At 49.3% G+C, this 26117-nt stretch overlaps 1 protein-coding gene across 4 annotated transcripts; it reads right to left on the minus strand.

Moving 5' to 3' along the window:
* Positions 1–7163: 7163 nt before the first annotated feature.
* On the minus strand, positions 7164–21134 carry LOC105280539 (regulator of G-protein signaling 17). 4 transcript variants are annotated; one of them, XM_020032136.2, is made up of 5 exons: positions 20516–21134; positions 16816–17114; positions 16091–16102; positions 13324–13684; positions 7164–11643 (listed from the first exon to the last, which is right to left on the minus strand). In XM_020032136.2, the coding sequence occupies exons 1-5, from the start codon at positions 20522–20524 to the stop codon at positions 11407–11409; spliced, it is 918 nt and encodes a 305-aa protein (XP_019887695.1). In that variant the 5' UTR covers positions 20525–21134; the 3' UTR covers positions 7164–11406. The 4 variants fall into 4 exon arrangements, with proteins under 4 accessions (XP_019887695.1, XP_019887698.1, XP_011339490.1 ...); XM_020032139.2 differs by having other exon boundaries at positions 16091–16099; positions 16813–17114; XM_011341188.3 differs by having other exon boundaries at positions 16813–17114.
* Positions 21135–26117: the final 4983 nt, after the last annotated feature.

Genomic DNA, 26117 nt, shown 5'->3' on the forward strand with positions numbered 1-26117 from the left:
AAAGGATCCACCGGATCGTCGCACCCCGAAGTGCCAGCGTACTCTCTGCGAGGAGAGAGATATTAACGGAAAACGTCGTGAGACGTTTATTCAACATTGCAATCCGTCGTAGCGACAATCGTCGCGCGATAGCATTAACAAGAAGCCCGCTTGCAAAGAACAAGTGACGAGGAATTAGGTGACATAATGATTTACTGATAGGTAGCTGTCACAGAGCAACGTGACATAACAGATTCTAACGAGCCGGAACTCTCGCGTTGCTCTGCTTGGAAAAGTGCGCCGTTACGTAACTCGCGCGCGTTGACGGCGTTAACGAGCACCCCGAACAACTTACGTTAAACGTAATCAAGGCGGTTTTTCTCTTCGCGAGATGAGAGGAGCACGCATAAGTGCGGGTGTGTGTATGTATGTATGTATGATGTATATATGTATTTTAACTAAGAAGGTGGCCCGACCGTCGAGCGTGGTGGACCGTACTCTAATTCCCGGTTTCCATCATCCAGCACTCATCTGGGACCCGAAATCACCGTCGCCCCATCGCAGCAGCGCGGCAGCAGCGCGAGGAGGCGCCGCATTGGCGTGGACCATCTCTTCCTTTCTCCGTCGTTAACGTCCTAACGACGATTCCGACGATTTCCTTTCCCTCCATGGCCAGGGGGTTCGAACGTGACCGCTGCCCCTCTCCTCCTCGCCCCCGATCATACGACCGCCGTTAAGTGGCTGCGCGACCGGCGCATTAGTTACGGCCGGGTCAGTAATGACGTTTTCATTCTAATAAATGGTGCGCGTGGAGACGCGGGAGCGGAGGAGCTGCCGAGCTTTCAAGAGAGAGAGAGAGAAGGAACGAATGAGGCTATCCGGGGAGGAGAAAAGCGGAAAGAGATGGAGCGAGGAGGAGTAGGTCGTTGTCCAGAGACGAAGAGAGATGCACCCTCGTCCTTCCCCTCCCGCCCAATCCACTACCCGGTGACGTCTTCTCTCTTTTTCTTTCTTTCTCATACACACGTCGGTGACGTTGCGATGGTTCTTTTGCGCTAAACCACCGCCTCCTCCTCCTCCTCCTCTCGAATGGAGGATTTTCTCACCACATGGAGGACGCGTCAGTTTCTTCGAGAGAGGCGCCCTTGGCCCTCTCCGGACCTCTCAGCGGGTACCATCGCGTCCCTCGGCCCGCGTGTGTGTGCGTGTGCGTGTGCGGACACACTTCCTTTCGCCGTATCTCTCGCTCGTCCGTCCGTCCGTACTTTCGTTCGTTACGTTCATATGTTCGTACGTCCGTTCGTTCGGTCCTGAAGAGCCGAAGGAAGGCCAACGGCGGCGAAGAGAAGAAGACAGGGCGTGGCCGCGATCGCCCGCGCCATAGAGCGCGTTTATTTCGTCGAGAAATTTCTCCCGCGTTCCCTCCGTTGTCGCCGCCGACAACGTCGTCGTTCTCTCCCGGTGGCGGATTAAAATGTTCGGAGCAACAGCTAAACCGATCTCTCGAAACTCTCCTGCGCGAGATATCTCGACACACATCTGCAATCGCCGCGATGTATATCTTTATCTTATATATCCCAGTGAAATATATTTATAAATCATTTATATTGATTAGCAGTTTTCGGATGAGACGAATAATTATTTTTATTAATTAAGGAAGATGCTAAAATGTATAATACAAAACTGACTTCGCACGCTTTTGACTGTTTCAGCTCCTAGACGTAAGCGCGCTTCATACGCCTATGCCTTCATCGTCCACGATCCTCCACTGCCCCTCCATATCCCTTTCCTTCGGCCAGCTTCCGATGGACCCCGTACGCCCTTTTCTCGTCCCCTTTCCGCGCTTTCCAATCGACGGCTAGAGCGTGCACGCACACACGCACACGCGTGTGTCGGATCGCATCGCAAGGCGCGTCACGCGTTTCGATCGCTTCGTTCGACGTTCTTCACGGCACGAAAGACAGAGAGAGAGAGAAAGAGAGACGAGGAACGTTGGACAGCGCAATGAGGACAGCTCGCGACGAAGGAACGAAAACAGCGACAAAGACAGAGAGTAATGCGAGCGAGGAGGAGGATGGAATACCAGCGCGAGGAGGAATAAAAACAGCCCTCTTCTGCTCCTTATCTTGCTCTCTTTTTCCCTTCGTTCCCCTCTCCCTCTCACTAAACCCTCCCATGCTGTCCATCTCCGAGTCACGTCCTCGGACTTTGCGTCGAAAAAGAAGGACGAGACGCAGAGAGGACGAGATTCAGGAAATTTACGCCTGGATGATTATCGTTCGATCGATTCGAGGATCGATAGGCATCCGCCCCGGCTAGATAACTCCGCCAGCGGATGGATTTAATTACGAACGGAATACTTAATCTGCTTATCTCTCAGCCTCCAGACACGAACGTTTTCCCAGCTGTAACGGAAATAGTCGCTACTAGCTACTCGAGGGATACTCGGGGGATCGTATTCCTGGGAACCTGGAAGTTTGGAAGATCATGACTCGAGAACGAGAGAGAGAGAGAGTACGCTGTTCCCATCTCTCCTCGAAAAAAACGTAATTCGCCAATTTAATGCCACGATCTTTGAAATCGGACGCAGCCTTTGAAAGTTCTGCGGTACCGTATTAGTCGCTAAGATTTTTACAATTGCTGTTATTCCGTGTACAATTGTGCACTTACGCGCAAGAGAGAAACGCCGAGCAAAGGCGATAATTGTTCCCAGCATGCACGCCGAATGCATTAATTCTCATTACAGAAGGTATTTATACCTGTATTACCAGGGCGGCTGTACATTAATCGATTTACATGACCAATTCCACAGGTGACCTCGATTCCGAGTGCCGTATCGTGCATGAGATCTCAAGGCCGTTCCTACTAAATGAGACCCGGAATCGAACATCGTACCTCATGAAACTCAAACGAGATTCTCGAGAGATCTCGCGTTATCCTCGTCTCTCCCCATCTCATTTCGTCGCGCTTCGTCCGTGCGTCGATAAACTTCGCACATCACACCTCCGGAGAGAGATTCACTCTAAACCCGGCAAATTTCGAAATGCTTCTACTTCCTGCATCAGCTCGCCGATCACTCATGCGAAATTCCGTTAATTAAAACGATTTACATGATCCCATCTCGAATACAGTAAAATCGCGCGCGGCCCGTTAAGATTTCCGTAACGCGGTGATTTTAATTTAACGGGAAACTTACCACCGTTACTCTTACATCCTATAATATATTTACCCGGCTCTCCCGTCTTTCGAGGACTCCTTTCAACGCCGCGTAATTCGGCGACATTTTCTGATATCCCGTAAACACGGGGATAACGCTCCCTGTGCGATAGTCGAGCTAATAATAACGGCCGTAACGAAGGGTCTTTACAGCCGCGTACAATTCGCGCGCACAGAGAGAGAGAGAATTCCCGCGGCGCTGGTCCGGTCCCAATATTGTAACCGCGAATTACTGGAAATGCCTTATTTTGCGAGAGTGTCACCAGCGGTGCCGGCGACGGGAAAAAGAAGAGAGCGACCGAGCGAATAAGCGGCGGCGTTCCCTCTTTCTCCGTGCGCGCACGGATAAAGGCCACAGGCCTCTCATTACAGATTCCGTGCAGAGTATTTGATTACCGGCGACGATAACAAATTTCAGTAATGCGCGTCGGGAACGAGGAGATAATTAATATCATCGAACACGTCCCGCGTATAAAACCCCCTTCGCCGAGAGAGCAGACGTCTGCGTAGCGCGGGGAAGAGACAGGGGGATATTCACGCAGGGAAGAGGAGAGGCAGAAAGGGGCAACGCATGCCTGACGCGACGTACGGAAGATGTAATCCAACGTGACACCGAAGCGGAAAGTAACATCCCGAGGCAATGCAACCCGACGATGTACGACGTGATGAACGAGCTCTCGCCGTGAATCATTTTATGAGTTTTATAATATCAGTCGGGTTCCTTTTTTTCTCTTTATGCGGCCTGCCTTGAAAGGTGACTCGTGCACTTTCTCCGATGACTGACAAGGAAGGATGAGGAGGACGACTGTTCCTGACGGAGGTTCCCCGAATGGCGGAAAATTCGCAAGGGTGTTTCCAATGAGGGAGTGATCACTGCGATTGGGTTTTGAGCAACGATCGAGCAACGCGGCGCGCGAGACACGACATCGTCGTTAACGCAATTGTCAGCAATGCGTTAGTAGACGCGTATTAGCTGTAAAATCGCGTACGGATCGCCGCTGGAAATTCCAGACACGCGGTTTCACCGACGAACAGCGAGCGACGTCGGCAAGGGTTTAAGCGGGTATGCAGGAGGCAGGCGGAGAGGAGCCGGGTATGGAAGGAAGGCCGCGAAAACGATGTCAGAGCACGACGAAACGCAGGCGATGCAAGCAAACGGGGGCGGGCGGGGACCGAGAAAGAGTTTGAGCTGGTTCGGTTTTCTCCTTGGCCTCTGGATCGCGATCGTTTCCATCGGAGCGCGCCCGGGAGAGCAGCCGCCAGTAGCCAAGGGGCAGAAGCAAAAAAAACTCAAAGCCGACGCCACTCATGCCGGCGAGCGGATTTTTATATCGGGCGTGTAGGTATATGTATGTATGTGTGTGTATGTATTTATGTGGAGCTATACGCGCGTGACGTACGCACACGTGTGCACGGTGACTTGCATTATGCTACTGCTACTGCAGGAGAGTCAATGTATATTTGGTCTTAAATAGATCGATGCGCAAGGATTCGCGGATGCGGATGTAGATTTTTTTAAATCTTATTTCAGGGAATAAATTATGTAAATTTATGGGAATGTCAGAATCGAAGCAATTTACGGGGCTCTACGGATTAAAGATTAAATGAATAATTCTGATAATGTGTGAGTGCATACAGATAACAGAATGCATATTAATATTTTGTTTCAGGTTTTTGCGAAAAATTTGCGAAAGATCTTTCCACCTTGGCGCACCTTCGTCATACGGATTATCTGAATTCATCTCGGAGATGACGTTCCGTAAGAGAATACGGATTTCTCGAAAATGTTTTCTCCGACCAGTTTACGTCAGCTGGAGGTAATTTCTACCGAGGCGAGAAATTAATATTACGGATATTGGAGGAATAGAGGGAAAATGCGCTTCCAACGCCCCGCATTTGCGCCAGAGAGGAGACCAAGTTTCTAATCGATAATTCACGGCACGAGCATATAATGCTCGCATTATATCAATTAATTATCTGCGTACTTATATCAGGTTGGAGAAAGTGGAAATTTTTACGCGTGCCACGGATAGACAGACGCTCGTGGTCGACGTCGGCTTTGAACGAAGACGGTACGATCGACGTGGATCGGAGTGCACGCCTGCAAGGTGAAGAAACCGGGTGCACGTTTCAGCGATGCACTACACCTTCGAAGCGAGGGAGCGAAGGTATACTTTGTTCAGGAGTGTTGCACGTATCGCATCGGATTTCACGTGGGGTCTGTGGTTCCTTGGGAATGGATACTCGGTTATGGATTATGATCGCGGCAGTTTGCAGCCGCGACTGGATATACTGCGGCTATATCCACCATAAGATACACAAGACGAGCGTATATAATACACGTGAAACCTTCCGATCCACCGCGATTGGCCCTTAAGCAGCGCACACTCACGTGAAATCAAATCAGGAGGGCCTTTTCACGAGATTTCGTTGGAGAACTGAAAGCGAAGAATTAACAATTTTTTGCGAGGCAAAAATAAAAATGTATAATGCGTAATCACCATTGGAGGAGCATTCAATATCGTCATCTGATCTGTGAGGTATAGACACTCGAATCACCAAAATTCTTCGGCTGAAAGAAATTTACGGGATACTTTACGTTCGCGCAAAACTATAAAAATATTTAGCCACTCGGAAGCATTATTCTGAGCAAACAGATGTGCGTATCAGCAGACGCGGACGCTTGTCGGTCCACGCCGAAGGCGGAATTGATATCCGTGAGCCTGAATTACGGATTGTTCCTACATGTTTTTCTCTAGCCAGTGTTCACGCCTACAGTGGCGCGCCGGGGAAAGAAAATCGATTCCGAGCGCAGTACAGCTGCAGCTGTTCCGATTGCGTAGGATTGACAATAAGTCCGTAAATTGACGATTTATTTAGCGATGAGAGACCTACGCTCGCGGACAGCAGTGAGAAGCAGGGCGATCATCGCTGCTTAACTTCAATGTAAAATAACTTAAGAGGTAAGTAAATTACACGCGCATGCTTGCACATGTTGTTAGGGAGTTAAATATTTATTTATATGTTAATTTTTTTAATTTATTGAATTTTGGAGTGTCTGAAATTTGAATCAGGTTCACACGTTATTGGCTGCCATCAATGGTGAAATCTGTAAATCAATGATTTGGAGTCTTTAGGTGGTGTTGTGCGTTATTTTTTAATAATAAATTTAAAGTGTTTTGCAAATTTGAGCGATACTGTCGTGCATAATTCCTGCATTGCCAGCGGTGCGTAAACCAGCTTCCATAAAGTCATTTTCCCTTTCAAGAGACTCCATCTGCAGGCAAGAGAAGCAAATTGTTCATCGCGCGCGTCAAGATAATTCTGATTTAACAAGAATATTTTTAATATATTTCGGATAAAAATTAGATAGCATACGATCTAATTTTTGAAAAAATTATATATTAAATCTTTGTTGATAATTAAAGTATATTTCATTCCTCTTTCTCTTCTTGTATCCTATGCTGCAGGAATCTTCTTTCTTTACACAATGTGTAAATTATGTACAACACAATCTCAATATATAATATCTTATTTGTGTCGATCATAAAAATCAACGCAATATCAATACCGATATTAATGCCGATATCAAACTGAGATTCGTGATGATGTTCTTGCTGCTTCTCCTGGGTACTTTCCCCAAATAGAGCACTATATCGCTCGATATATCTGAAAAATAGATTAATTTGGGATTGGACATTTAATCAAGAGACAAGATCGCTTCCGTGGAATCGGGAACTTAAAATTAAGGAAGACCTACCTGTACGCGCGCGTCGCGTCGTGCGTGTGAGCTCACTGATTTTGTCCTTGGTAAAAAGAAAAAAGAAAACGGAAAGTCAGACTATGCAAAGGTCGGGAGAGATTCATGCACGATCGCAGCTGTGCTGATGATGACTCTGGCATGCCCTTACCTCTCCGCCCTACATAGATCTTAAGGGAGATTTCCTCGTGAAGAAAGAAGCAGGGGATCGAAGGTTGAGAAAATTGTGCGTTTATTAGTGAAGACGACGTTCGAGCAATCTCACCGCTTAATTTCATCGACGATGCCGACGCGAGGCCTCCGGAAGTCGCGTTGAGGTCCTAAATGAACAGCCCTGCTGTGGAGACAGGAGGAGAAGAGAGAGCGAAGAGTCCGAGCGCCCCTGACAGGGATACACAACTCCATTTCTATATCACAAAATTTTCATATCACATAGCTTTCTGCGAGCTTTCGCTCGTAAAAGAGCCGCAACAAATGAGAGCGATTAAATTTACCTACGTATGTAAGAAGAATTTATAATAATTAACATGGTAATAATCACATAATAATGCAGCGACAAGTATAATAATAACTATAATTAACGAGGAGCAATATATATATATGTATATATATATATGTATATTACATATATATTGCATGTACAAGTCTTAAGGGGACATTTACATATCTACTTGCGCCGTTATCGCTCTATCCTCTCCCCTCTCTCGGTCTCTAATCGCGTAAAGCTCTCACCGCTTGCGATCTTCGTCGTGTCACGTTCACCTTCCGCTTCAGTGTCGCGCGAGCACGGCGTAATCGTCGAAATTAAGATCGACTTGAGATCACCCCTAATCATCGTCGTCTTTCATTTTCAGCCGCGGCGGACGGGCTGTCCTCGCGTCGAATAGAGAATCGGAGACTTGAAAAAGAACCGCGTCACACTCTCTCGCATTTTCGCACTCTCACTGTTACCCTCGCACGCTCGCACCTATGTGGAACATAGCACACGTGTTTTCTTTTTGCTCTGTATATTTATATATATATATTTTTTCTCTTTATATTTATATATATATATATTTATATATTTATATATTTATATTTATAATAATTAATCTTCTTCGTTCATTAAGACCTATCTATATATTATCTACAGGGCAGTAGCCAAACGCTGTGACTGACTGTGCGAGTGTTGTCGCTTGTGCTGTCCGCTCGCGACGATGCTGACGACTCCGATTTGACTAGAGAGACGCGCATTATACCGCGCCTCGCCTTCCCGATCTCGATGATCCTCGAGGGAGGGTACGTGCGTCTTTCATGTGTGTTATGTGTAACGCAACTGAGACACATTTGTCTACCTGTCTATGCCGACCTGCCGATGTTGATTTTTGCGTCGCAAGTGGAGAACGCAAGGTTTGCGTGTCGCGATGCGCTTCGACTCTTCCGCTCTCTTGGTCTCGGCGGTCGTGAGGCGGATATCGGTGTCCGCCTCGGTATGCGTGCTGACGAATTCCCCGAGAGTATACATCGTTTCGCGCAAGTAAAAAGAAAGGGATATCGGTACGCGTAACACGTGTCGAGCTTACGATATGCCGTCGCGGTCTCAGCCGAGCGTCCGCTCTCTTCCCGATCGAGCGATCGGTATCGCGACACGAGATGATACTCTCCTGATGGGATATCTCGTGTCGCGATGCTGATGGGTTCGCGTCTCCGTGAGACTTGGATCTGACACAAGTTGCGCAACGGCGACGTATAAACGCCAAGCACTTCCCATGGAGCATCATATCGCATTGGATTTATGTTTGGTATTGGCATCTTCTGTGCTTCTAACGCGTTCTCATTAGCATTATGCCACAGGAATGTTACGTATGATAATATCTGAGACGAATTTCCGGTCATTTATATGATTTGATACGTGTAGTGTCCTGCAGTAAACCGCAGATGCAAACCCATCGCAGCGAGCGTTCGTACGGGATCCCCGGGATCCAGAGAAGGGATCCGGGAGCGAAATGGATCGTCCATGATCGACGAGCGATCGGTCGAAGCGCATCGCGCGCGCGGCCGAGAGGGAAAGGATTCTGTGATAGCGCGACCGAACGCCGCGGCGCGAATGATCCTCGATCGTGGTGAACCGCGTTGACGATCGAGTCGTCGTGTTTCTCTCTCTCTCTTTTTTGCTTTATTTTAGATCCTATCTCTCATATACTTACTTACGAATTAGCGCTAAGGGTGTTCGCGCGCCGTGACGCCCCCGCCGCGTCTCGATAACTTCCCCTTCTCTTCTCCCCGCGTTTCCCCTTGTCCTCCGTTCTGATTAGTCTCGTCAAACGTCCAATTTCGACGCGACAGCCTCGATTTCGCGCGAGAGACACTTGGTAGTTTCTGGTGCTTAGGCCTTTTTGTGTTTTCTTCCACGATCACGCGTGTCCGATCGTGGCCGGATGATTCGATATCCGCGTGACGATGACTAGATTTCTACACGAGCGTACGCGCTGGCGTTATCAGCGTGGGCACGTGTGTGCGTGTGTCTTCGTATGCGTATATGTCCGTATGTATGAGTGTACATGTGCGTCTGGTGTGACTGTGATGTATGTGCGTGTTTGTGTATGTGCAATATGTGGATCGAGTGTCGTTCTCCTCTTTGGTGATCGTCAGATTGGTTGGCTTGGACGCACGTTCGATCTTTGGTGTGTTCTCGCTGGCAGTAGCTCGGTATCCACCATGGGGATGACGCGCCAACAGCGACGAGGATCCCTTGGTCCATCGACAACCCGCGGCGGAAGCGAACGTCGAGGTAACCTCGACGAAGCTGCCCGAAAGGGAGACCTCTCCCTCAACTTCCCTCCATCCTCGACGCTCTTACTCTTCTTTTTCTTTTTCGTTTTTTTCTCTGGATTAGTACGTACGGTTTCGCGACCTCGTTCTCCCTCCCGCGAGAGAGAGAGGGTGACTCTCGCGGACTACTGGCGATTATAGAAAAGAGTGCGCGCGATAAAAAATACATTACGTTACGTTACGTTTACGGTACGTTTACCCTGAAGTTACAGCGGGCTGTGTGGTGACGACGCGACGACACGTGGACTCGATTCTCTCCCCGCCGTGTGGGGTGTAAACGTCGCGGGAACGTGTGAGGGGGGGTGAATCGCGAGTTCGATCTTGAGCAGATTAAATCTATCTTTGCGCGCGGCGTTCTTGGACGAGTCCTTGGTTGCGCGCTTTAATCTTAAGATCACAGGAGACACGATCGACAGGATGCGTCCGGGACCGGCCGCGCCCTGAGAGAGGAATGAGTAATCCGTTTACTCCGCGTAGTATCGATTCGCGAGTGTCCGATCGCAGATATTCGTAACGATTCCCCAGCGAGCCCGTCGCGCTTGATCCTTTAGCGGAAAGGTGCGTGCACTCGCGGGATTTCACGTATGACTAGAACAAGTATGCGGCGATCATCATCGTCGCTTTGACCGGACCGGTCGGGTAACTGTTGTACGTAATGAGCATCACGTCGCGAGCATGCTAAATTCGTGCCAGACGGTCGATCATTCCCTTAAAATCACATCTTTCGCGCTTCGCACGCGTCAGATTGACTGATCGAGAAGTAGCTAAGAGTGTCCCTTCGTTCATCCTTCGATATCTGCTAAGAAACAAGGAGAGGATACTTTAATTATTTGCAGTGGATCGCACAAGCGATCACGTCGCCGACGTGGCGCACGTAAGTCGCGTGATCCGGATCGAATCGGCTTTTGAGTCGAGAAGAACGAGAAGGAGGAGGGAATATCGAGCGAGTATCTGGATCGGTCTGCCAAGCGAGCTTGGAAGCTACAGCGACAACGAGGGAGAATCGCGGGACTCAGAGATTGGATGGACTCGGGAATCACACAGTGGTGTTCGCGGTGGCGACCGCCATCCCCGAGCGATCGAGTGACCTTTCTTCCCCCGGCTACGATCCACCGATTTCGATCTGCGTGCATGCGCTTGCACCGAACTCCTGGAAGTGGAACGCCACGACCTGCGATCTTACGCGACTGACCGCGACCGCGATTTCATCGTACGTTTTTTAGTCCTTCGTCATCACACATCATTAACATAATCATCAACGTTATTAACAGTATTATCTCCATCGTGAACAAGATCTTTATAATCGTCAGCTGTGTCATAATGACTCGCGTGTAACGGCGAGCGCGATTACGTGGCCCCGTTGCGCCTTCGCGTGGAAGAGTGAAATCATTGAACAACCCCCTGACACCCGTGCGGGACCAGCGGAGCTTGTCGCCAACCCGGAGGGAATGGCTCCCGGTCTGGAGGCATCGTCTGACCAGGTCGGCTGTTCGCTTGGGCGTTCCTCCTCGCCTTGGACGAAGGTTCTCCAACGAGGGAGATGCTGCCGGTCACGAACCCCTGCTGTGGTCGTCCGGTGAACGTGCTTGGTTTGGAGGTCTTGGTCCGCGCCTCCGACGTCCCTGGACCGTCGATCACGATTACGTCGCCCCGCGCTTCGTTCTGCTGCTACTGCGCTCTTGCCCGCTGCTAGGGCTGGGTGGGACACTATTGTTCAGTTTAGCCAGCTTCCGGTACAACTCGCTGTTGACGAAACGCGGATACGAGTCTCGGTGCATGAGGGTGTAGATCTGCATCTGCGCCTCGTCGAACATGTGCGGCGTAGGCGTAGGCATGTTACCTTCCACTATGTCCCGTACCCGCGAGTCCAGGCTCACCTGCAAGCGAGAAGACGGAAAGGGTGGGTAAAATAAAGCCGTACGAGATGCGTCTGGAAATTTTAAATGTTCATTGAGTTTACGTAATTTGAATGAATCTTTCGATAAGGATTTTTGATACTGTGTGAAAAACGAAAACTGCGTAGATTTGTGATACACTTGACAAATGTTTCATGGTTTTATGTATATAAAATACTACAAGCTATATGAAAAAAATCTTATATATAGAAATCATAATAAATTATACAAACATATTTTATTTTTAGACAGGCATGCATTAATGGATAATTAAACAAATTTCTGGTCCAGTCTAGGATAGATTCTTGATTCTCAAAAGGCAGAACACGCTCGAAAGTGTAGACGAACGAAGATGGAAATCCTCCTTTCCGAGACGTATGGGCTGTAATGCATGCGCGAGGTGGCGATCTTTCACGTTATCTCATAAAACTATCTACGTGATTGCAATAACGTAGAGAGACGCGGCCGTACAATTTTCCACAATGTTCCAATGGCAAAAGACGGTTTGTACATTCGCCTCGTTTGGGCGACCGGATAGCCTGCTAAGCGGGTCACTGGGTCACTGGGTCAGTAGGTTAATATAGAAGAAATCAGTCACGCGCATTCGCAGTTCTTCTTGAACGGGACGCTATATATCGTAAACGAATGTCGATGTTGCGTCCCGCCTCGCATCTCCAGCTGCATTTCATTCCGCCGTCTCGTTTTCCAGATCCTCTCTATAACGCGTACTCTCGAATTTTCGCGCCCGATAAAATGGCGCGTTAGGTATAATGCGCCCTATAACGTTATCGATTCTACCGTCAAAGCCAACAACTCTGTGCCGCTGAGTAGGTAGAAATTATTTTCAGTTATGAAATGTAAGTGCTGGACGATGCGGCGCACCGGCTAGTCAAAGTAGCAGATACCGATCGCACGTCGCTGCCATTATGCGAACTAAATAAACGGTTACACGTTAGAAATTGCTCGCATATTTCTGGACTGATGTTATCTCCTCGAGCGAATGCATCATAATGATATAGCGTGCTCCTGTCGAATGAGTACAATTTCTTACATTAACATCGTCTTCCTTCAAACGTTACACAGAGCAGCGATAGGAGATAACCCGAAGATACTATTAATATACAACGCGATATTTTTTATCATTTGACATTGAGATGATACGTTAATATTTAAGTCGGTAACGACTGCAACTACCTTATTTACAAGTCAAATCGATTTTCCTAAAGCAATGTGATCATAGCGAGAAGAGTATTTCTAATAGCAGCGGATTGAATCGGTCCATTAAAAAAACACTTCATGTTTGACTATTAAATAATACTAAATAAAAATCAAGTCAAGATATTTAAAAATAAAAAGCAAGTGAATATTCAATCCAACAAATAATCGCTTCGTTTTACAGCAATGTCAACAAGAACACACACACCATGTGGGGTATATATCTTCTAAAAATAATTAAGTGTTACATCTTTAAAAATAAAGAAGAATCTATAATTATGTCACTGCATATAACTACACCTTGATAAACATAGATTCTTCTGACACTCATCGGCATTTTCCAAAAGCTCTCATCACTAATCACAATTACAATCGCTCAGATCTTTATCAGATCAAACATGTATCGGAAAATAGCGAGAGATCGAGCCATGCGGATGAGGTACTCACTTCCTTTGGCGAAACTATGGATATGTGATTATTGTAAATGTAGTTCGCCTTCTCCTCGATCATTTTGGGATTGCTTTCTCGCTTAAGTTGCTCGCAGGCCATCCAGAAGGCGATGTTCTCCTCGCTGTACTCGCTCTTGAGGAACTCGTTGAAGAGGCTGCGGCCGGCGGCGCTCTTCATCAGCCGGTCAAAGGACGAACCCCAGGCTCGGACCTCCTCCAAGCTGCAGCACTCCACATTGGCGTCGTGGCCATCGAGTCCGTCAAGACCGTTACCGGCACCTGGGAAGTCGCTGGCGTTGCCTTTCTTCTTGCCCTGATCGCCACCGGTGCTCGTCGAGTTTCCGCCCACCGCCGCTAAACTGATGTGACAGCGTGCGTTAAAATGGCAAAAAAATGGCGTTTCCTCGTTACGCAACAGCACGTGAATTCAACGTGAGATCGTCAAGCAAACCGACGAATGCAAAGATTTTGCGGCAAAATTTGGGGAAGAATCCATCTCGAGGATCAATTCGCGCGACACGTCGAATTATCATCGTCGAGATTAATGAGGATGCCCACGCGAATGTCACCGCATATCTCGCTGTAGGTTTGATCAGTTTTCACGTTAAGGTCGCTATGGCGGAGGCGGGAGACCGTACATTGATCCGTCAAGCTGCACGGACGCGGCACGGTGGATTTGCACGATTTCACGGGTTCAGATTGGGATTTACCAGGGATTAATATACGTGTCAGTGTTGGACGTCGAGATTTATCATCGCAAATCGGCTTCGCGTTAATTATTATAATCGTACAATGATATTACTCCCGGTGATATTATCACCGGGTTAACGTGCATGAACATGTGCATGATGGAAGGAACACGAACGCGAAAGTAATGACGAACAATCCGCGGGTAGGAGAGGAGGGAACGTGTGGGAAATGAATATTAAGCTTAGCAGCCTCGGGAAATGAGGAGATAAAGTGAACGGCGGGGAGAGGGGTGGAAAGGAGGGAAATGCGATTCCATCGAACGAGCGCGGAAATACAGCGGGAAATGATAATGGGTGGCTAACGATCGTTAGGACAGCTAATCTTCTAGCCGAGGCCGCGGATAACGCGGGCTACAAAGAGATGTGAAAAAGGCAGCATCGAGCCGAGAGAAAATATTACTCGTGTCGATAACAGGCGCGGGCACAACCGGGTCATTGGAAAGCCGATTCTTTGTGCCTGATGACGCGGCGTTTGCGAACCACAACCGCGGAAATAAACGTCCTAAACGGTCCACGCGGTCCGATCGCTTAGCAGACGACGAGGAAAATAACTTGTTCTCCTCCTCGAAATCCATTAGGACCTACATTTATTACCGAGAACGTTCCCGTGTGACTAAACGGGAGTGCCGTAACGTGTGGCGTCGCCACGTTTCTTTCTCGTGTCGCGAACATTTGACGTGAAATATCGCGAAGTTGAAAAGTTCATCGTTTATTTGATTAATCCTGTTTGAGATTGTCGATACCTTCTCGGGGGACGCAAACTCGAAGTGGATACAATATGTTTGTTAGACGCAATTCAACGTTGCGCGTTTCTGCAGCAGTATGCTAAGCTGCATCGCAAATTTCTCCCAAAAAAGAAATAGATAATATTGATAATTGTATGTAAATTGATTTGATGCGTGACAACGAGCGCGCCGGAGCAAGGAAAATTCGCGAATGGAGTCGTTGGAAAGGAAGGCGAGCACGGGTCATTGCGTAATATTGACAAGCCGGCTATCGACTGCAGACACATTCCACGTTATCGACAACGTCGATTAATGCACTTGCAATTTATGCACTTACTGCAAGAGAAAGAGAAATACCAATTGTTAACAATTTAAAAATCTGAACATTAATAATTTGCGTAAAGAGTGCGTCAATTTCACTTATACTCGATTGTACATACAATGCTGCAAAGCGAATTGGCATGATTAACGTGAAGCGAAAAACAGTATTTCAATGTTTAAATAAAAATCGCACAATTAATTAATTTAAAGGTATTTGTTCACTAGAAAGAAAATGAAAACGTTTCTAAATTTTTCGTTATTTTTATATATCCGTAGACAGCTTTTACGGCGAGAGAGTATCTTATTTGTTTCGAATAACCGTGTCCGAATGTGAAAAATAATAATTCAGCAAAAAGTCCAGAAAATAAACGCAACAATATCACATCGTTGAAGCGTTCAAATCAGTAACAACAATAATAGCAGTTTCCTTCAAGAATATTTCCCGATTGCAACCATTGCTAATGTAAAGCAAATAAACAACATTGTAAAGTTTGAAAAAGTGTACGGAAATATTATTATTTTGAAATATCCAGTACTTTCTGAAATACCGTTGATATTGGCTCGCTCGGGAATAGAGGCAAAACAGAGGATAGTGCGCGGTGATAGACCAAAGAAACTGTTGCGTTTCTTATGGAAACACACGGTGTCAAAGACGAAGACGTTTCTGCCCCGTTTATCGTCCGCGAAATATCCGGCTGTGTATAATTCATGTGCCTGCGCAATCGGAGATCAGGAAACGCCACTGCACTTCTGGTACAGTCTCTTCCGGGTCGGTGCCGGCCGAGAACTGAATAGGCTATTCGCGAATAACATCCGTAAAGATGGGTCGCGCGCAGAGGAAGGACGGCATGGTATGTGCACAACCCCGTTTCTGAGAGCCGTAATACGTGCATTACGATAGCATCGTCATCGACATACATACACGTAACAAATAAGTCGCATTAACGCACACAGTCCGTGGCCTGCTTACCATTTATTCCTACTTGTGGCATGAAACACAGAAAGGCAATATGTAAGGTACGTTTGCGTGCCAATAAATAGATCACACACGAGACTTTAAAGGCAATGGACAGCGATATCATTTCAATAGGGGGCCAAAAGGCTTCGGTAGACGAAGCGCGGGCGCGTGATAACGATAATAGCGCGCCACTCGTTTTCATCTGTGCCTCGCGCTGATGATTACAATGACAACTCGCGTGCCGATTCGTCTCGACAATATGGCTCGCCATAGCGAGTGTAGCACGATTGTAGATCGCGGGGAGATTGAGCAAGTTACTTCGCGCGATTCGGAGGTCCAACCCTTTGTGCCTCGTGAACGATTTGTCCATTCTCGTGTGCGAATCGACTGTCATTGTTCGATTCATCAGGCCAATGAAACACCTTGTACATCGTCGCGCTGTCCCGTTTGTGACGAGCCGCATCCGTTCAGTGCGTTCCTGCGATTTCTTGTTAATAGCGATCAAAAAAGGAATTGCAATCTTTGCTCAAGTAACTAAGAATCCGGGAAAAAATTGTACGAAAAATTTTCCGCCTCACACATATTATTAAGCACACTGTTATTAAGATCTTCGGATGAAAGCCGTGTAAGAGAGAGAGGAAGAAAGGTGTCGCTCGCTTCTCATCAAGCAACCAATCCTTTCCGGGATCGATCGCGTCGATGTACAAAGTGCGAGCAGGCAGGATCGATAATACCACGAGCAACTGCAGCAACAGCACCAGCACAGGCAACAGTTGTCCTTCTTTGAGCGGCCCATGATTCCGGCCGTCTGGCGTTGCTGTTGCTGTGACTGCTGCTGCGACGCGGGCGTCTGCTGCTGCTGCGACTGCTGTTGCTGCTGCTGGGACGATTGCTGCGGATTGCTGTGCTGCATCGTGGAGCCCGAGGCCTGGCCCTGGTTCTGCGCACGGAGGCGGCAACCACCAGTTACACCCTCGCCGCCTGTCCCGTGGCTAACGCCGATCCCCATTGCAGTTGCACCGAGTCCGCTCGACATCTGCAAGCGACATCCGGCCTCTGAATTCGCGCATCGCGTGCGAAAACGAGCTTATGCCGATACTAAGAATAGGTCTACTAAATCAGCGGTGCGCGGCGAACAATGGGCCACTTGTCGGTTTCGTTGATTTGTTTGCGCAAAGTGGCTGGCATTGAACCCTTTTAGAAACATGCGCTCGCAGGTGGATATTAGTAATGCAGTGTTCGGTGCTCTTGATGGAGCTTGACGAGACTAATATTGCTTGATCAGTGGTTACAGACGAGGTTCCAGTTGTTGTGACGGTTTTGTACCTGCTAGATCGCGCAATTAGCCGGGTACGTTATTATTCTTTCACGTGTATACCGATGTATTTAATTTGCCGTACAAGGGTAACATTGCAAGCCGAAGATCATCATGAAAGTCGTGTGGAGAAATTCAGTTGGATATGTTTCCGGGGAAAAACGAGCTCGCTCATCATTCGCCGGAACTGGAATCCAATTTAGCATTCAACGCGAGGACCGTCGGCCATTAAAACTTCGATTTGAGCGGTCCATATAAATTCCGGGAGAAACATGGCAATGGACTCGCGTGCAGTAGCACGATAAAGTCGTTAAGCTTTAATCGAAATAAGCTGACCGTATGGTAATTGACACATAAGCCTTCAAAAAGCAGCCAATTAGTTCGGATACGATTGTCGTACGCTCAGCTGCACGTATCGATTGGCTCGTATTTTCAGCGCTGCCCAGCTTCGATGGCGATATCGAAGTGAGAGATGTAGCCGGGGAGAGATTTATTATTCTTCCGCTCGCCGTTTCGCGCGCTCCGAGGTCTCCGGTATTTAAAATTCATGATTGCCAGACGGGGCTGAGCTGGACTGACCGATATTGGATATTTCTCGGAGAAAGTCTGAGAGGATTAAACCCTTAATGCGATATTTAAGAACGATCTCAATTCGAAATCAGTACGTTCCGAATCCTCGCTCGGGACATTTCGACATCTCAATTGCATCAATCTGCGCATAATGCCCTCATCTCCGGCGCAAATCAATAATGCAGTCTTTTCCAGTGTTTTTCGCATATTTATTTTTTATATTCATGAGAGAGGAAGGCGCGAGTTATATCGCGGTAATAATCGTGTCAATATCTAGAATCACTGCGCGTTGCCGCGAATGTATATTATCCCGATCGTTAAAAATCACGTGTCTCTTCAGTATCGTCGAGGATCCGCTTTAATGCAATCCGCCCGCGTGACTCGAGATCCTCTCGACACGTTTTCTGATCGCTCGCGAGCGGAACCGACGCGTGATTTTATTGCGGTGTCTGGACCTCGTGAAAATATCCGCGCGCGGTCTGTCCATTCTCTCCTGCTGGGCACAATAGATTCTCGCGGAAGGTGAGCTTCGGATATGCGGCTGCACACGCACTAGCCCTTTATTTTTACGCTGCGCTGTTGTATCGATGACCCGCTCGCCGCGCGGCCTCGCGCGATAACGACTACATCGGATAGTCGCTTATACGGGATGTGGGCAGAGCTTGATAAACAGCAGGCACTGGCGTAAAGTGTATACGCGTAGCCGCGAGGTAAACGTGATGGCGCGTACAAATGAACTACGTGCGAGAACACGAGGAGGAACAGGGAAGAGGAGAAGAGGGGTTGGGGAATGTGTGGAGAGACGCGGACGGGAACAGGATCGAAATTGGGCGATCGGGGTCGTGGCGATCGAGCTGATGGCCGTTTAATCGCTCCGATATAAGTTGGAGCGGGGAGTTACGCGAGTGCCGCAATTCTGGGAGAGGCGGTCGCGAAATAGAAAACCGGAAATGAAGGAAGAGGCCACGCGCGAAAACTGCATTTGGAACGGGCCGGCTCGTAAAACCACCGTGACGTTTATGCGGATTGCGAATAATTCCAGCCCCGTAACTCGGACGGTTTTCCTTCCTCGAAAAACCGGAACGGACTACGGTTACGACAATATATGTAACGATGTAAATTTCAATAACCCACGGGCACGATTTGTTTTGGCAGACATTGTGGAAACAAGCCGTTGCTTACGAAGAACACCGAGAAATTTGGGAAACACTTCGAGCCAGGCGATTGATTGCGAGCGATGAATTTTGTATAAGCGCATGATGTACGTATATACGCTTTGGATATAATAAGAGAGGGTTTTTTTTATACTGCGGAATATGCCGCGCATTCCATGTAGTACGAGATTGTCCGATAAAACATACAAAAAAGAAAATATTGATAAATAAATCGTTTTGCAGAGTAATCTGTGTCACTTTCGGAAGTGGTCCATTGAAACTTGATCAACGATTGCTTGAATTACACTAACGAATGAAACGGCAAACATGAATGATTGTCCGTTTCCATTAGCTATTATCAATCTTTGTTAATTTTCCACGTTTCTGTTAACTACCGTTGGTTCTTGATTTCACTAATTGAAAAAAGCGAAACCACTCTCTCGTACTGGCGTGTATACTTTGACACGTAGATGACTGATATCCTCTGACACAATTCTCGACATTGATTTCGCCATGGTATCTTCTCAGTCTCAAACGTTGCCAATGCATTTAAAACGGCTCTGAAACGGCGATAGTGTTTACGCATAACTGCGTGTCAACATGTCAATGGCCCAGTGGCGTACTGGTTTTATGCAGCACGCAATCGCGGAGCACGTGCAGCTGCAACCACCCCCCGTCCTCGACCTAAAGCTTCGGCCGATAATTCCGTAAATTTACTTCGATCGGTGCGAGCGTATGCGCGTATCCATATAACTGAATTTTGTTACGTCCTTGCATGAGCATTGCGTGAACGGCAAGCTGCAAGCATTTCGAGATCCCAATTAATAATAACAGAGTTTCTGTTCATTCAATAGAGGTTCTGTTATTACGCTGTGTCATTTAATGATTGCAGTATAATCCGATTCTATGCTCTAAAATAATTTAAACACGGTCGTATGCAATCGGTTTTCAATACCCAGGCCAACCTCGTTACTTATCTACGTGTTCCTGCGTCAACGTTTATATGAGCCTGAAGTTTTGCATCTTTAAGTATTAATGTCTTACATAATGTCTTACTTGTATTTTAAACTTTCGAGTGCTTGGCATGCTAGTTAAGAAAGCAACTCCTCATAAGTCTCTTCATTTTGTAAACAGGACTTTCTTGTCGATACTCTCGACTGAATACCGATCACTGAGCAGCAGTTCCCACCCCTACAAAATTAATCGCAATGCGCGATGATTATTCAATTAATCATTCGTGTGGAAAAAATCGTTGTGTTCCACCCCACCTGCCGGGGATGGGGTCTGCATGGAAAATCCGCGCAACTTCGCTATCGACCCTTTTCGCGCTCCAGACTAACTCTTTAACCTTTCGCAAGGGGGTACGAAATATAATGACATTCATCCTCTCACGCTCACCTCTATCATGTTCCATGCGCTCGAAAGCGAGTCCAGCTCGCTTCCCGCGTCCTCAGGATCAGTCTAATCGGCGCGTGGCCGGCGCCTCGGCGCCGAGGTGCGGGGATGCGGGTGCGGGCACGGCCGCGGGCGCACCGTGCCCGCGTTCGCGAGTGTCCCTCCCCTATACGCGGTCGTTCCTTTAGCCCGGTCCTCCCGCGGGGCCGCCTCGCCGGGCCTCGCCCGTACCCCGCATGCTCCCAGCGCGCACCAGTGCCCTCAGGAGGGATCGCGAAACAGCCCAGCGCACGTCGTGAGCCTTCAAGGGCTCGCGAAGCGACACATAGGTACCACCATCCACCACCACGAAGCAACAACCGAGCCGAGCGGGCTCCTCCGATCGGGCGAGGTACCGACTACGCCGACGACGACGAGGACGATAATGCGCGTCCACACTGATGAGCTACGGCGGGCCCCAGCGAGCGGAGGGTTACGTCGCCGACGTCGACGCGCATGATACTCGGACCATTTCCCGCCTTCTTCCGGTTCCGTTCCTGCTGCCGCTCGTGATTTCCGTCCGTCGCGCGTTTCCTCGGCCCTCCTCGCCGATGCGACCCGCGCCACGATATCACTCCACCACGGTGTCACCCTCTCGCGGCGCCCTCCACCCTCCTCCTCTCTCGACGGGGCAGCCGCGCGCGCGGATCGACTGGTCGCTCGGCCGAGTCGCGGTAGGAGAGAAAGGGAGAGAGAGAGAGAGAGAGAGAGAGAGAGAAAGAGAGAGCGAGAGAGAAAGAGAGAGACAGAGCAAGAGAGGCGAGAGTGCGCGGATGCGAGCCTCGCTGTGGAGGAACAAGAGGCCGGAGGTCCTTCGCTGCCGATGGCGTCCGCTCTCAAGAATGCACGCGATACGATCGAGCGGATCTGTCACGCTCCATAAAGATGCGCGACTCCGTAGGCTGTCTTCCGGAAGTTGGTCCTCGCGTACGCTTGGAGCGAGGAACTGGGTACGCTGGAATCCTTGAACTAGGCTGGAAGCTTAGGACAACAACGATGACGACGACAACGACGACGCCGACGCCGACGCCGACGACGACGACGACGACGACGACGACGACGACGACGACGACGACGACGACGACGACGACGACGACGACGACAACAACGACGACGACGGCGACAATGATGATGACGATAACGATGATAAGGATGTCGCACGCGATCGACTCATTTCATGTGTCTCAAGTACGCGGTTTGAAGGCGCGGTCCGCCTTTTGCGCCTTCGCTCGCGATCTCCGATCAGCGCCGACCGATCTCACGGCGGCGCGCCTCCTTGCCTTCGCAGCTGCTGGCGTAGGTGGCCGTAAGCGCGTTGCGGCGTTCAATTTCGTCCTCCGTTACGTTTGACGGAATTATAAATAGATACTCGCGCGCGCCTCTCTCTCTCTTTCTCTGTGATGTGCGTGTGTATTGAGAGGCGGTGCGCGCGCGAAACGCTGGCGCGGCCAGCTTAAGCGCCGCTGCTGCCGCCGCCGGCTCGATCCGTTGCTGATGTTGCTGATCGCGCTGCTGACAGCGGCGCTCGCGATGTTCCGTCGCGCGTACCTCGCACGCGCGGATGAAGGCGGGAGAGAGAAGGAAGAATCAGAAAAGAAAGAGGTGGACGTAGGGGGGAAGACGTCGAGAGGAAGATGCTGGCCCGTTTATCGTAATTGGATGGAGAGAGAAGGAAGCAAGAGGGAGAAGGAAGAGAGAGATATGGAGAAATAGAGAGACAGCGACAGGGAAGGGAGAGAGAGAAAAAGAGAGAGAGAAAGAGAGAGAGAGAGAGAGTAGGGGAAGGAGAGTGGAGCGTAAGCGAGTCGATGCGCCGGTTATTGATTGGCAAAAGTCGAGACCAGAGGGAGAGTCGAACCAGCGGCACTCTGTCACGCCGGCAAGGTAGATTGCCGAGGACTATCTCTGCGTTAGCTTCACGTCGATTGGTCGCTTGGTATCTTCACGGAAGACTTCCGGCAAACTCTGCAAGTCGTACGTAGGAGCTCGTTTGGGGAAGATCGCGGTTTCAGGAAGATTCGTATTGTATCGATGATAACTATGGTAGCGTTGGTTGGTCCTTCCTTCGGGGCGGAGGAGGTGACGTTCACGTTTCAGATCCCGGTCGGGAGCGAGAGCTGACGGACGTGGTGCGATCGAAGATGCGACGCAGGATTTTTGCGATTCCCTCGGGGGAGAGAGAACGTACGTCCGGAATGGGAAGATCGATTTACCGGTATTCGGGTGCACCGCCGCGCGATCAATCGCCGCGATCCTCTCTCGGTGTAAATCGCGCGTGGACACGTATCACTCTTACGTGTGTATACGTTATCTCTTATCTATCTTTGCCTAGCTTCCTCTCTCTCTCTTTCTCTCTTTCTTCCTCTCTCTTTCTCTTTCTCCCACTGTCCGACGCGGCGATTCGTAGATGTACGATCCGGAATTATCGCGTGTCTCTCCTCGCCGCCCTTTTTCCGCGCGCGGGCCGCTCGCCCTCGCTCCACTTTACGCGCGACCCTCGTTATCACGCCCGGGCCGATACGGGCGACGGTCGGGAACGACTCGAGCTTTTTGGAGCTCCGCGACCCGCGAGGAGCTGTCGTCGGCCTCTCGTCCGGAGTTCGGCCAATATGGCGGTTACACGCGCTTACACGGTGCCTTGGCCACCACTGCTTGCCCGTCTCGCGGACGATTCCAGCGACGCCGACGCGAAGCGCCGCGATGCGAAGCTATCCGGCGCGGACGCGTCTCCACAGATTGCCACCGCCGCCACCGCTGACGCCGGCGCCGACGCCGAAGCCGACACCGACACCGACGCCGCCACCGTCCGCAGAACGCCGACGCCGACGCCGACGCCGACGCGGTGGCCGAGCCATCGGCCGGTGTGCGGCAAGCGTCGTGACGGCGGTGTCCGCGCTCGTGATCCTGCGTGCGAATGACCCGCCGATGCACTCGCGATTCTTTGCGATGATCACAGCGGCGTTGTTACGACGATTATGACGTGCGTTACGCAGCCATGCAGGCACACACGCGATGAATGATCGCGACTACAGAAGCGTGCGATTCCGCAGAACACGCAGTAAGCCTGGATGAGATAATCGGACGCGATGCAGTCGCGACGTGCAACGGATGCTTCATGATACGCTAGACAGTAAAATCGTTCGAGCGCGTAAGTAAACGGATTAATCAGCCACGAGGTTCTCGGATGAATTCGGGGAGAGATTGAGAGAGCAGCGAATAAATCGGGAGGCGACCGTAATTTACAGCTGCGAGTCTTAGAAATGATGATTCATTGCGTTTGCTCAATGGTACCTCGATTCATTAACTTGAAAGCTTCCAAGTATCCGGAATTACCGCGTGTCCTTCGTCTTCGCCAACAAACGTACGCGATGCAAGCTCTTTCCTGATACTGCCCTCGGGTCTTTACTTTCGTCATCGGCTTAGCTCAGTTTTATTTATTAATATGACGCATTTGTTCATTTTTCCAAATTACTTGGAAGTTTGGATTTCGTTTTATTTATGCGGCGATCGATGCGAAAGACAGATTTGTATCTTCGTTTAAGAGCACGGCGAGTACGCCGGGGGTTGAAGTCACCAGCGCACTTTCCGATAAACTTTGATTATAAAGCGCAACTAATAATAGATTAATAATAAGCTAATAATAAAAGTGATATAAGAACCAGAAGAAAGCGAAAGCGCATTTACGGGAACGCCGGTTGCGAGGATATTCTCGCAGAACAGCGCGGATACACGCGGCTTCTTCGTAATTATAAATATCATCGCACACATTCTGAAGAGGGCGGCGTTCGTATGCAAAAATAAATAGACACGAGCTTTATCGCAGACACGACAGACCTACGCTTGGATTTTAATGGAAATCTCGTCTCGGGTATTTCAGGAATACCGTGTTTTTCGCGCGGCGAATCTCATTTCTCTCACCGTCACGTCCATCCGGGGGAATGGGGCTGAGGGTGCCCACACATCGGCGTTTTAGCGGCTTTTAAGTTAAGTAGATCCACGCGCGCGCTCCCGCGGATGTGGGAGTACGAGAGCGGAAATTTCTCTCTCGCGCGCGGCAAAAGTGTACCATCACCTCCTTCCGTCCGTGTCGGCGTCCGATCGATCACGCGACCGCGGCCAATACAACCACCATCATCATCCCTCCGTCAGTTTTTCCCGCCTCGCGTCTACGTAAGGAAGAGACGCGACGCGCGAGCGTAAGGGTATGTCCGTACGGGGCCGAGGATCAATACGGTGTCTGTCGCTGGCAAAGCCAATGCAATCGTCGTTCCTAAATTGCGCGATGCGGATGCAGGTGCATCGATGCCTGCGTCGAACGACGATGTCCGCGCGGCATCGGGGTGGCCTTCGGCTGGGCGATAACGGAGCGACCGAAGGGGCGCTGGAAGTTAATTTCAGAGCCGCGTCACGGAACGTTACACATGGTAACGCCGGCCGGCCGGAATGTAAATGAAGGCCGCCGGAGAGCCGAGTGCCGTTGGTACACGCACACCCGCCGTATACTCGGTAGGGAACCAGCCAAGAATGCCGACCAGGACCCAGATCCCGAGAACGGTCGGTCCGGTCGACTGCCTGCTTATCGGCTGAAGCGGACCTTTGATGGCACGACACTCTTGCCTTGGGTAGACTAACCGTGTTGCCTATGCGTGCCGCCAATGTCTGTTGAAATTACGGGGACATTGCAGTGGGTCGGGAGTCCGTTCAGACGAAAGTGAAAATGCTGGAGAAATATTGAGGAATTTGAAGGACTATTTTTACACTCAGGGAAAATGAAGAAATATCTCAGGTCTACATATTGAAGGAATAGCTCAGTGCTTCCTAAAAGAATAAGTTTAATGATTGATTAGTAGAGGATTATTTGTCGAGGGTAGAAAACGTCCTTTAATAAATTAATGATAGAAAATTATAAAATTAAAGGAATAAAGAATTAAAGTAATAAAGTAATAAAGTAATAAAATTAAAGAAATAAAAGACATCGCGCGGAGAAAAGCAACCGAAACTGCAGGTATATTTTTTCTCCTCCTACAGTTTTTAACAAGCTTTTCGAGAATTTTCCTCGAGTTGGCTTTCTCTTATGGGGGTGGCAAAGGAGAATGCTATTTCAAAAATAAATGAGAGGGGTCTGGAGGCCTGCTGAGGGAGACCTTCTAGCAAGCAGGCCTAAGTTTCTAGACCTTTCTGTCAAGAGGTTCCCCGAAAAGGGATCTGAACGGTCTTTCGTACCTCTTCCCCGTTCCCCCCTCCCTCTCCATTCCCTGCACTGCCGAATCCGCCCCTGGAGTGCTTAGCTGCGTTGTGAACACGTGTAGAGAGAGGGAGAAAGAGTGAGAGAGAGGGACGCGTAGAGAAAAAGAGAGACAAATAAATGTATAGGGAAGCTCCTCGTGTGTGTCCGTGCATGATTAGTGTTCGTGTCCGTGCAGATGTATACGTGTAAGGCAGAACACTATACACCCACATACTAAACGGGCCTATCCTCGCGTACTGGTGTTGGTTGTTGGTTCGTGTGATGGGTCGCCGGGTGTGAGGTGGGTTGTTGGGTGTGTGGGGGGGAAGGGGCGGAGAG

Source organism: Ooceraea biroi, chromosome 4 (assembly GCF_003672135.1).
Source record: "Ooceraea biroi isolate clonal line C1 chromosome 4, Obir_v5.4, whole genome shotgun sequence".
Lineage (NCBI taxonomy): Eukaryota > Metazoa > Arthropoda > Insecta > Hymenoptera > Formicidae > Ooceraea > Ooceraea biroi.